The sequence below is a fragment of the Mchenga conophoros genome, linkage group LG14 (assembly GCF_057382185.1).
Source record: "Mchenga conophoros isolate Kocher_MC1m ecotype Shallow Benthic linkage group LG14, M_conophoros_male_GT1.1, whole genome shotgun sequence".
Classification (NCBI taxonomy): domain Eukaryota; kingdom Metazoa; phylum Chordata; class Actinopteri; order Cichliformes; family Cichlidae; genus Mchenga; species Mchenga conophoros.
In genome coordinates this window covers 14,555,602-14,568,031 of record NC_140539.1, presented here as the reverse complement: position 1 = coordinate 14,568,031, position 12,430 = coordinate 14,555,602, and the positions used below count along the sequence as shown (strand labels likewise).

The 12,430-nt window shown below is 39.7% G+C and overlaps 1 protein-coding gene across 1 annotated transcript in view; it reads right to left on the bottom strand.

Annotated features, from left to right (window-relative positions):
- Positions 1-9,039, bottom strand: part of si (sucrase-isomaltase) — a 62,151-nt gene extending 53,112 nt beyond the window's left edge. The window contains exons 1-7 of the mRNA XM_085245444.1: positions 8,891-9,039; positions 7,370-7,490; positions 7,095-7,180; positions 6,788-6,908; positions 6,060-6,169; positions 5,338-5,489; positions 14-185 (exon numbers count right to left, since the gene is read on the bottom strand). Of these exons, the coding sequence (XP_085101570.1) occupies positions 14-185; positions 5,338-5,489; positions 6,060-6,169; positions 6,788-6,908; positions 7,095-7,180; positions 7,370-7,490 (762 nt within the window). The 5' untranslated portion in view covers positions 8,891-9,039. The remainder of the gene's footprint in view (positions 1-13; positions 186-5,337; positions 5,490-6,059; positions 6,170-6,787; positions 6,909-7,094; positions 7,181-7,369; positions 7,491-8,890) is intronic.
- Positions 9,040-12,430: the final 3,391 nt, after the last annotated feature.

Genomic DNA, 12,430 nt, shown 5'->3' with positions numbered 1-12,430 from the left:
GTGCTGTGTTTACCCCATTAGGAAAAGCATCTCTTGTGAAAATTGGCCAGGTTCTCCAGTTTGTGTCATGCCGATATTGCCTATGGACATGCTCCCCCAGGCCATAAATATTATGGGATGGGAGCTTAGCAGACAGCTGTATGTACTGGTCTTCAAACACAATTGGAGCCATTCTAGTGTCAAACCTGAATGTCAAACCAGAAAAAAAGTAAAGTTAAGTAGGAAGTGAAGAGACACACTGATGCACTGGGATGTGGAATAAGGGAGAGCAGATAAGAGTGAATTTGTGTGAGACACAAAAATAAAGAAAATGAGCATGAGATGGAGCAAGAAGAGAGTGGGAATGAGACAGAGACTGTTACGTCCCCACATGAAAGCTAGACGAAGAGGGAGGGGGACAGTAACAGTTGGATCCGGGTTGAAATGAAAAGGATGCCAGGCAGAGGTGTTTAACACAAAATAAATCTTTATTATAATTAATTAACCCAATAATCATATAAGCAGTAACAACAGAAAGAGACAGCAACGCTGCTTTAATGACAAATCTGACAGGCCAACCCAAAGAGATGGCGACCGCTTCAACTAAGAAAACAACTATAAGGCTTCAATAGAATAAGACAGCAACGCTGCTATTAGGAATAACCAGGCAGGCCAAGAAATGGAGGCTGCCGTCATTTAAGCAAAACCACTGCCCAGTTGCACGCACGCACGCACGCAGCAGGCCTTTTCCACACCTAGACCTTACATTCACACTATACAAAACACAGAGCAAACCCATCACTATGCGCTGCGCGAGAGTGCATCAGCCACCAGATTCTCAGTCCTTTTCTTGTGTTGGATAACCAGATCATAATCCTGCACCAGCAATGCCCAGCGCATTAGTTGCTGGTTGTGGTTGTACATACGTTGGAGGAATGTAAGGGGATTGTGATCTGTATACAACGTAACTGGAAAGGAGCTAGAGCCCACATACACAGTGAAGTGCTGCAAGGCCATCAGCAGCGCTAGAGCTTCTTTTTCTATGGTGGAATAGTTTAGCTGATGACGCTTGAACTTTGTAGAATAGCAGCAGACTGGGTGACACACACCCTCTGTGTCGTCCTGTAACAGTACCACACCAGCTCCGGTGGCACTGGCGTCAACTTCCAGTTTGAAAGGCTGAGAGAAGTTGGGGGCTGCCAGAACCGGGGCGCTGCAAAGGAGAGATTTTGCAGACTCAAATGCATGCTGGCATTCCCCTGACCACTCAAAAGCGATTTTGGGGCTACATAGCTTTGTCAAAGGGGCCACAACTACCGCAAAGTTCTTACAAAAACAGCGATAGTATCCACTCATGCCCAGGAACCGCTTTAGCTCCCGCCTAGTGGCTGGGGCTGGGTAGCTGAGGACAGCCTCGACTTTTGCCTCTACCGGGTGAACCTGCCCGAAACCCAGCGACAGGTATTACAATACCTTGTAACATCTGCCTTCATTGCTGGCCAGAAGAAGTGCTGCAGAATACGGTCATACGTTTTAGTTACCCCCAAATGTCCTGACCATGAATGATCATGGGCTAATTGTAGCACATGCTGACGCAAACTAGATGGGACCACTATCTGTTGGACTACACTCCAGTCCTCCCCTGGCTTTGAGGTCCACCTGTTAACAGGAGAAGCGATTTTAAACAGCCCCATCCCTTTTGGCTTACGTGGTGTTGAGGCTGGCTGTCTGTAGGCCTCGCAGTCCTCTATTAAATGGCCAGATTTAAAACAGTAAAAACATTTCCGGTCTTACCTGGGACGAGGCACAGGTACCTCTCCCCTTGTGTCTTGCTCACCACTAGCACCGCTAGCCTTCGCTAGGGTGCCGCGTCGCTCATGCTTAACTCGTCAGCCAGTGTCGCGGCCCTGCTGCAACGTGGAGACCTTCTGTTCGTTCAGATGTACTGCCATCCGCTCGGACATGCAGTTTTTAAATTCCTCAATGAGAATTAACTCCCATACCGAAACTAGGTCTGCAGCTTTACAGGCCATACACCATCGGTCAAAGAGGACACTCTTTTCCCTCGCAAAATCCAGGAAGGATTGACCCTGCACCTTTTTCAACCCCCGAAATCGCTGCCTATAAGCCTCGGGGACTAGTTCGTAGGCTAACAGTACTTTTCAGTTTGTCGTAATCCAAACTGCACTCAGCGGACAACGAGGAACAAACTTCCTGTGCCTTGCCCACCAGCTTGCACTGCAGCAGGATGGCCCACGCATCCCGCGGCCAACGCAAGGCTGTCACTATCCGTTCAAATGATTCAAAGTAAACCTCCACCTCAGTGTCACGAAACACAGGGACCAGATGACTATTACTGCCTACATCAAACTGTACCTCTGTCTGTGACAGCAAGGCCGCCACAGGAGGGGAGGAGGCCTGCTGGAGTTCCAGCTGTCGCAGCTTGACCTTAGTCTCCGCCTCCAACTCCACCTTCTTCAGCTCGACCTCCCTAGCGCTACCCAGCTCCGCCTCCAAACGCCTAAGCTCTAACTCCTTTTTCAGCTGGAACTCACGCTCCTCCTTTCCCAGTTGGAGATGAGCCAGACGGACTCTGAGCCTAGCATTCTGCTTAGAACCCTCCGATGACTGGGTGGAGAGCGGATCAAAATGGGGCAGTGTCATTGGCCCACAGGTGTAGACACTGGAGGTTCTACGACCTGGCCTGGAACATGAGGCGCTGTAGGTACTAAGTCCAACCAGACTGGGTGTGCTCGGGGGTTCTTGCATTACAACCACCCCCTTCTCCAACAGCCCAGACACCAGAGCGGCCTTCAGCTCCGCTTTGCGTAGACCAGTGGAGACACTGATCCCGTAATATGTTGCCACCTCATGCATATCCCTCTTCCTACAAACATCCAGCAGGGCAAGCGACGGCTTTGCCATAAATCCAGCAATATCAAAAGTGGCCATGAAACTCATAACGGCCCGCAAAACACAAGCTAACCACTCAAGGGCCACACAACACCTTCACTACACAACCAAAAACAGGCGAAATAAAATGTGTTGTATCAAGACAACCATTAACTAAAATTCTACCAACCCTCTCCCAAGTCCTGCCTACTCAGAGTCTAGCCTCACCTAGCTTCTGGAGCTTCTGGAGCATTTTGACAAATTGAGTTGCAGGAAAAAAAAAACAGCGAGTAGACAGGCCATCCCATCAAGCTGTAATAAGCCCTCTGGGTAACATTTCTGTAGTCTTCAAAACAAGACATACACTGGTTACTGAAATACCAAGCCTGCTGAACTTTCAAACAGCTGTCAGATATTACAAGTAAAGGTTTTAAATGCTGTAAATATATGATATTATTTTCATTTAACATCTTAACCCTAATTCTGTTCAAAAAGATCATTTCCACATGACAGGCACACAGGCTTAATAGAATGATTATGAGCAACATTGTCCATTTATCTATATAGTAAATAAATAACAGATGTCAGTGGAATTTAATGCCATAATAAATACCTGGGGTAACCTCCTGCAATTTTTATGATTTAAAAGTAAATATGTAAATATTGTTATCACTGTATTTTATGGACTTTTTACAGTTCATGGCCTGCTTATTCTCATATTCTTATCAAACTATAATTACATTATAACAATTTAGATCTTGGTAAACATTCCATGTGCTTAAAAATCCCACAATGGTTGTCTCTGTAGCTATGCTTCACCCACAGTGCCAAAAAGGATCAGTTTGGTTGCTAAATCACAAATAATCTTCATCTGCTTATCTTAAAATTTATCTTGAAAATAATTTTAAAGGCCTGTGACTAAAAGTTGTGTGCAGTGTTGAGAAAGATAAATGCAACTTTTAAAAGCAGGTCAAACCAACAGCTTTCATTTTATGTAACTGTGACTTTAACTTTGTCTTTCATTATTTGTTTTTTGTAAGTAAAGAGTGTTGAAGAAAATAATTAACTGACTCTTTTTTTTCTTATAGAAACATAACTCAACAATGAAAGAAAGCCAATAAAAGACAAAACACTAAAAGCAAAGGATTAGATAAAATGACTGTTGTACATGTTTTGTCATTTTGAAATGTGTTGGCATGTCTGAGCAATATGAATTCTCTATTGGCAGTGTAACTTTTGTTTCACCACTTTCTGCCAAGAGCAAAGATCAACTACAGGAGTGTAAACTATCGTTATCAGTATTTTAGAGCACAGAGATTATTCTAAGTATTGAACATTTGCAATCAACCAAAGAAATCCCCGTACACTGTAGAGAGTTTGAATCAGAAAAATGGACATCCTATTTTTTTCATGAAATAATTGTGGACCTCTGTCTACAAGCTATTTTTTATACCAATGGAATTTATTAAAAATAAATATATTTTCCTACATTGAATGAAATGATAAAAACCTCCTTTTAACCTTTCCCCACCAATGATAATAATAATTAGTTTTTTGTCAAACAACTGCACAAAGGGCGCATTGACTGGCGCCTGGTTGTAAATTTCATTATCGTTACATCCAGGAAGACTGATAAGCCGCAGTGATACCTATATCAATGACATCCACACAATTTGCACCCCTACTATAAATTAAACATTTTCAAAGGTTGCTTTGGCTTTCACCTTTCCTGTAAATAAATCCACATTTACCTAGTAGGGAAATTTGTCATGCACCATAAAAGCCAATAATGATGTACAAAACACCATTAGCACTAATGTATGCAATTGTTGTTTTGCTCTATTTATCTGTGTTTGTGTGTTCTGTGGAGGAGTTTGTCACTGCAATGTCACACAGGGCCAACAAAGCATGCACTGAATCAACACGAAAATAATGACTTATTGTTTGAGAAACTGTCTTGTAACATGGAATGGTGTCACCTGCCAGTTTTGCATGACAGCGAGTTGGTGTGCTGCTGAGACCACCTTTGTGGCTTCCTTACACATCTGCTTCAAGTGATGCACATAACCTGTGGTTCCGAATTTCCAGTGTCAAATGTTTAAGGGGACAGTTCTGATAAGTAATACTTGTAATTCTAAATAAATATTTAATAAGTCAATTTATCTTATATTAAAATTTCAGTACCATGGCATCTTAGCATTATTATGGAAAATCTCCTCCACACTACGCAATCCTCTGCTGCTATACATGCTTTAACTCAGAAATGCCCTCATCCCTCTTTACTAGCGCAACCATAGTATATAAAAAAAAATGTATAAAGTACATAAGAAATTATAATAACAATTACCTTCATGTGAATCGTGTTTTTTTTTAATGAATACACACAGTTTGAATAGTCTGATATCTTTTGTATATCCAATCTGAAACAGCAAATATACATGGTATATACACACAATGAGCACTTACACAACGTTTTGGTTCTCCTCTCTGCGTACAGTAAGGCCAAAGGGTTTCTGTGTGATCTGCAGTGTGTTGTTGATGGGACTGGATGGTGTAGGGTTGAGGCTAAGGATGTGCTCATGGGGGACTTCAAACCTCTTATTGTTGGGATCATAAATCTGAGGGAAAGGAAACAGTCATTTTAGGCAGTTAGACAGAACTCTCGCTGTCTCAGTAATACTCAGTTGTGTATATTTCTATTCTTCATTCTCAACAGCTTTTATGGTAAATGGTAAATGGCCTGTATTTGTATAGCGCTGTACTTAGTCCCTAAGGACCCCAAAGCGCTTTACACTACATTCAGTCATTCACCCATTCACACACACATTCACACACTGGTCATGGCAAGCTACATTGTAGCCACGGCTGCCCTGGGGCGCACTGACAGAGGCGAGGCTGCCGGACACTGGCGCCACCGGGCCCTCTGACCACCACCAGTAGGCAACGGGTGAAGTGTCTTGCCCAAGGACACAACGACCGAGACTGTCCGAGCCGGGGCTCGAAACGGCAACCTTCCGATTACAAGATGAACTGCCAACTCTTGAGCCACGATCTTTTATATTAAAGATACTTTGATTAAACTGCTTCTGAAATGAATAGTGTATCTCATAATTTATTACTTTGCTGTAAAATCTGGCCCTGCAAACATGCATACAAGAATATAAACCCAGAATGGTGTCAATGTTCACCTTAAATCTGAGTCGATTCTTTGTCTGCATTTCTGCGTCAATTGCCAGTTCCTTTATGTGTTGACCAAATAGAGGTGGAGATTCCATTCTTGTCAGTTTTGCCTTTATAGCTGCAAAAATAAACAGATGACAGTAAGATGGCAAGAAGTTTAATATATCATCCACATAATACAATATATTTACATAATGTAGAAATCAGTTACATAAGAAACATAAGTTTAAAAAATGAAAACAAAACAACAATTCAGTTTTGTTATATTTTATTATAAAGAGAAACTGTGTGAGCAAACATTCGTCAGGGTCAGTCGTTCAATTCAGGTGTAGCACCACATTAAAATCTTCAGGTGAACTTAGACTGGACTTTATTTAAACAATATGTATTGCCAACTTCTTTTACCTCCATGATAAAAGGTTACAGAGTACTTAGTTGGCTCTGTTGTACTAATTTGCATAGTATCCTTAAGCAATACCTTTGCCAAATGGTATTACATTTTAAATTAGATATGGATAAAAAAAAAGGAATGCTTTCATTTTTATGTGTTGGTTCAATTCCCAACACATACAAATCTCAGGCTGGGCTTATATATATATATATATTCATGACTGTTTTTGAATATTCTACTGAGTCCAAGCACATACAGACTTCTTTCTATTTATGTGCATATTTTTATCAGTTAGTGAGCACATGACTCTGAATTAAAGAATACAGAGGGGGTTTAAGGTTTTACCATAAGAATTTGGTGTCTCCTGTGATTCCACAGTATATCCATAGTTGGTTGGGAAGAAACACCAGGGAACATTACTCTCATCCCGTGGACTCCAACAACAGCCACGTTCCTGACATATCTCCTGTTAAGAGTATTGTTGCCAATATAATTATTTGTAGTGTCATTACTGTTACTATTAGAAGTGATTTTTGTCACAATAGCAAATGCTTAAATTGTGTAAATAATATTTATTTATTTAATTATTCATAAATTAATAAATAAACAAAATCCCCATACATACACTTTACACTTTAGGAAATTAGTTTACCTGTGATGCTCCAGAATCAGGGAAGCAATCTACTCTCTCACCCAGAGGCATGCTGGGACATGTTGGCACAAATGTATCTGTAATTTCTGAGAAAAGAACAATACAACTAAGTCACAATTATAAAGGGTAAACCTTGTAATTTTACAAACTGACATTAGTGTGCAGATTATTCTCTGGTTTAGAAATGATAATCATGTGAGCAAAAGAAAAGTAAAGGAGGAAGTGATTTTATGTTGCTTAAAACTTAGATGTGTATTTCTCTGTGGTCCACCTACCTTCTTTCACACCAGATTGTCCCGTGGCAAAAAGAACTATGAATGCGATTGATATAACACTCATAATCGTAAACATCACCATTAACATCACCTCCAACTTAGAGAAGCGTTTTTTCGCCATCTAACAGAGAAAAAATGCACAAGAACAAAATATTCATACGTACACAGTGATTACAAAGGCCAGCATCATTAACACTCGTTAATGATAGCAAGTTTACTACAGGCAAGGTCTCAGAGGTACAAAAACCTTTAGCTGCGTAATGATGCCCATTGGCAGGAGGCACACTCACAGACGTGCAAAAAAATAAAAATAAATAAAAACATATTTAACACACACATACATTTTCCTTCCATTAACCTTGATTTTTTGGCAACAAGTCTTACAAAGGTGGGATAGGTATTAAATTCAGTAAAATAAAACTATAAACGAGAAGGAGAGTGGAGTGAGACTGAAAAAGAATCTGGAAAGGAAAGCTGTCCAACAGGCTTAGCCTACTCTTTGCAAAGGCACCCAACATACAGCTCAAGCAATTAGGCTTCACTCCAGTATAGTCTACTCTTGTAGACAAAAACAAGGTGAATATCTGGGTGTGTGTGTGTGTGTGTGTGTGTGGCTATGTGTCTGTTTGGGTGTGTGAGAAGCTTATAGCTATCCTGTTTAATGTGCTGTGAAGAGCAGGTGAGGGCGTAGAGAGAGACAGAGAGCCAAATGTCTGCATGCCCCTGTGTGTTAGCAATCAGCTGCACATTATAGAGAAACACTGAAAAGCACCTGCAAACATGCAATGTAAGGCACAGAGAAAAAAATACACAAACATAGTGTATGTTTAAAGTACAAATTCTTTAGGCTCTCTACTCCTCCTTTTGGCTTCCACTGAATACATAAAAGTAGGTTTCACTAAATCTTCCAACACACAGAAATCCTGAAACTAACACTGTTTTACAGCTGCACTTTTGAGGTTCCCTGAGTACAGCAAGTTTAAAATATTATATTTAAATAGAACTTTTATTAAACTCAATGACAGACCAGGAGGCAGTTAGCTACCTGTAATTAAGTTTAAGACTAGCATAAAAATTGCATATGTGATGTGCATCGTAACAACAACAACAAAAAAAAGAAAAGAAAATCAGCATCAAAGAACCCTCATAAGATATCTGTTCAATGGAACCGCAATATAGTTTACACTATGCTTTTATGCCACTGGCAAAGAGCTTCATATAACCAACATAATCATTAATGCAGTCTTTCTTTGTCCACATTAATGTGAGTATAATTATATAATTTAAGCGCCTACAATCTACAAAATGTTAAAAAATGAAGAAAATTCCCACTGAACATCAGCTTCTTGTAGGTATGTAGTCATAACAAGAAAGATCTTTGAATGTAAAATTGTCTTTTCTGTTTATATATCATTATTCAGCAAAATCATAATTCGTGCAGTACAATCAAAAGACTGTAATATACACTGTAAGGTATTGTTATTAGTTTTTGACTGAAACTGCCTGCCTCTGTAATCTTACCTTGGCTCTCTTTGGAGATTGGAGCAAAGTGTGCCCCGTTCAAGAGAGATAACAGCTTTTCAATCCACAGAATGTGGAAGTGTTGCACATGGACAAGGAGGCTCAGCCCCCTTTACTGTTCCATGAATGGTTGTGTGTGTGCAGGGCTGTGTCTCTACTGTTTGAGAGAAGAAGTGAAACCCAAAATCCCCTCATCTGGGTGTTAAAATCATTCATTTACCACAGTCACGGAGTCTGTATGGGTGTGTCTGCATGTTTATGCTTGTATGGTTATAGTTTAACTAAAGATTACTGTGCATTTTCAATGGTTTACGTAAGATGTGACTTAGAGAGAGCAATCTTTACACCGTTGTTGCTGTAGCACTTCAACGCAGTAGTCAACACATGTACAGATTCAAATTCACTCAGTTGGTAGTAGAAAACTGAATTTTTATACCAGGAAAAAGAAACTTTTTAGGAACTTTTAGAACATAGAATATTATGTAAAAAATTTTAATTTATTGGGAAATAATTGTTTGTGTAAATGTGAGGACATTACTCTCAGGTTATATCAGTTTAGCAAATAAAGGGTCAACAAATCCAATAATTCAATTTGGAGAACCCCCCACAGCTGGCTGCAAGTGGATATTTACATTCGAGGATGAGAATTTCTGAATTATGTCAACATACTACAGAGCTCTACTTGAAATAAGAGAGCTACATGTTGCCAGCATTGCTCATTTTTATCTTGGCATTATAAAAGCACTTCCTAAGTATTATCCTAAGGAGTTGTATGATGCACTCCTTGTTGATGAGTTTCATGATTTTCCTTGTTAAGATGCAGTCCCGTTTTTGACAGGGGGCTTCCTTTCCACATAATTTCATGACTATGAAGTTTCCCTGGTCTCGTATTCATGAGACCAAGAAAAGTTATTCCATGATCAAGTGCTGCTTGATTTAGCTCATCCCAAACGTGACATCCAAGACATAATCTATGCCATTTCATGTTATACTTTAGTAGTAAATTTATTCTATACCATTGCAAAGCAGAATAGTGAGGAAGAACATGAGGTATTTATCACGTAGTGGCACAGTAGTCTTCCAACATAGAGCTCGATGGTAATAAACAATGCAATGAGCCATTCTGTGTGTAATCATTCAAGCAGGAGAGGCTTCTATCCCTGTCGCCATAATTTAACTGTCCAGCAAATACATAAGAGCATATTTAGCTTGCATGTAGTACATGCTGGGGGATGAAAGTGTTCAAGTTCTTCTGTTGATCATTATGCTCCCTCTTGGTCTTTCTCTCCTTACAAATCCAATTCCACTCTGTCACTGCCAATATCTGGTGCTCTCCCTCAAGAATGCACTGCCAGCCAATTTCAATAGAACAAACTGAAATTGGCAATTCACTCCCCTGTATTGATCCAGTCACTTTAAAACTAGGCACTCAACATTGAGAGCTGCCAACCAACCAAGTTATATATGGGGTTCATGTATACCTGTGTTTCTTTTTGTTTGCTTGTGGGTCTAGAAAGGAAACCTGTACAGCATATCTGACGACCAAGACCTTGTGTGCGTGTGTAGATATGAACGTGTGTGCTTGTACATTTTGCTGTTGATATTTCGCAGCCAACCTGTTTTCTCAGGACACAATAAAACACTCAAGGTCTCAATATTATAAACACAGTAATACGGTTTCAGATACGGCATCAGTTCTCTGATAATGTTTCTATAATAAGGTATTCTCACCAACAATAAATTCCAGTTAAAATTAATTGACCGAAATAATATACCACTCAGACTAATATGTTTTTTCTGTTTAATGTGTGCTGTTATAGTCTTCATTTGATTTGATTTTGCTGTTCTAATACAATGACTCAACTCATCCCCAGGAGCATAATGATCAACAGAAGAACTGGAACACTTTCATATACCAGAAACTGTCTGTTACATATATTGCATGACACCATATGGACTGTTGCTGAAATGTAAAAACTCCTGTAACTGGTGTGTTACATCTTTTTTTTTAATTTACTTTTTCATGAGGATAAAGTTTTGTATTTTTTCATGTGCACAATGTGCCATTTCTTATCTAACTTATTTATACATTTTTATTTCAGTATTCCTTTGATGTTTTCTTCTGTATTGTACTTGCTAACCATGGCTGTGTTCACATGCTGCTGTGTTATGCAGTGAAACAACGGCAGTACTGACAATATAAAAAGTACAAAGCAGACGAGGAGCTGTATGGAGTTTTCATGCACTGATCGCACAAGTTCATCAAGCAAGATCTTTAATCACTCATCTGCCTGTTTTCCGGGCTGTTTGGCTGCTAGCAAGTGAGTTCTCATCAGTTCAATTTTGTACTCTTAACAGGTACTCCCAACAGATTTAGGATTCATTTTTAAATTCTTGTATTTACTTTCTTATACACCAAGAAAGCTGTTTTTGTTAGTTGTTCCTTGTACTAAAGACTAAGAGGGACAGAACCTCTGTCGGTCTGTGGCACCAAAGCTGTGGAACAGTTTACCACTACAACTACATTTAACTGACTCTGTGGACTCTGTGGCATAGTTTTATTTTTTTTTAAACCACCTCTTTATTTTATTGTGTATTATTGTGTATTTTTATTAGTTATCATGGCACCACATTTGGAGGTAACTTTACTTAATTACCTATTAGTGTATTCTTTACATTGCTTACTCCTTACAACACTGACAAACTCAATGATGATGTCATTGCTCTAGTCCAGGGGTAGGCAACCTTTCTGATGATGAGTGCCATCTAAAATTTCATCAGAAGTCAATGTGCCATATGATTGCATTAGCAATAAATTTAATAACGCTCTATATTAACAGTTACACACTATATAGAACAACTTTATCGAATTATATTTGTTCGCAGATGTTGGCAGCTATCAGCGAATAGTTTTCAGCTATTTTGAAACAAAAAAAGACATTTTTTTTATTCATAACAAGAACTCCATAACAGCAAATAAACTGTACAACAGAAAATCCAAATGCTATTTATTGTCTCCTCACAGCAATGATAAGAAAAATAAACTGGGCCAATATGGCATGTTTGTTAATACAGAGATACACGTTAATGTGATCTCTGGTCTCCCACTCAGAGACACAGGTCTCCGAGTGTCCAGCATTCAGACGGCTACCTGAGGACACTCTTTGTGTGAGAGAAAATCTGCTCACACAGATATGTAGAGCCAACTGTCAATAAGGTCTCTGCAATGTTCTGAAAGCAGTTAAACTTGTCAGGTAGTGATGTCCAGCAGGTGAAAATGCAAGCTCCATGAACACGCACAGCTGTGGATTCCAGCTGCGTTCATAGTTCTGCAAACTTTGACCCCCACAGAGTCGAGCTTTTCAGTTCAATCAGCTGCATTTCGATGTCATCTGTGTCCAGCCAGTTAATGCGAGACAAATCCAGCTGCTCATTAAAGCTTTCTGGTTTGATCAGAAAAGAATACATTGGTCCATACACCTGAAAGTGTCATGGTCCTGGGTCGTGTGACCCAGTGTGTTATGCTTAACCTATTTTGAT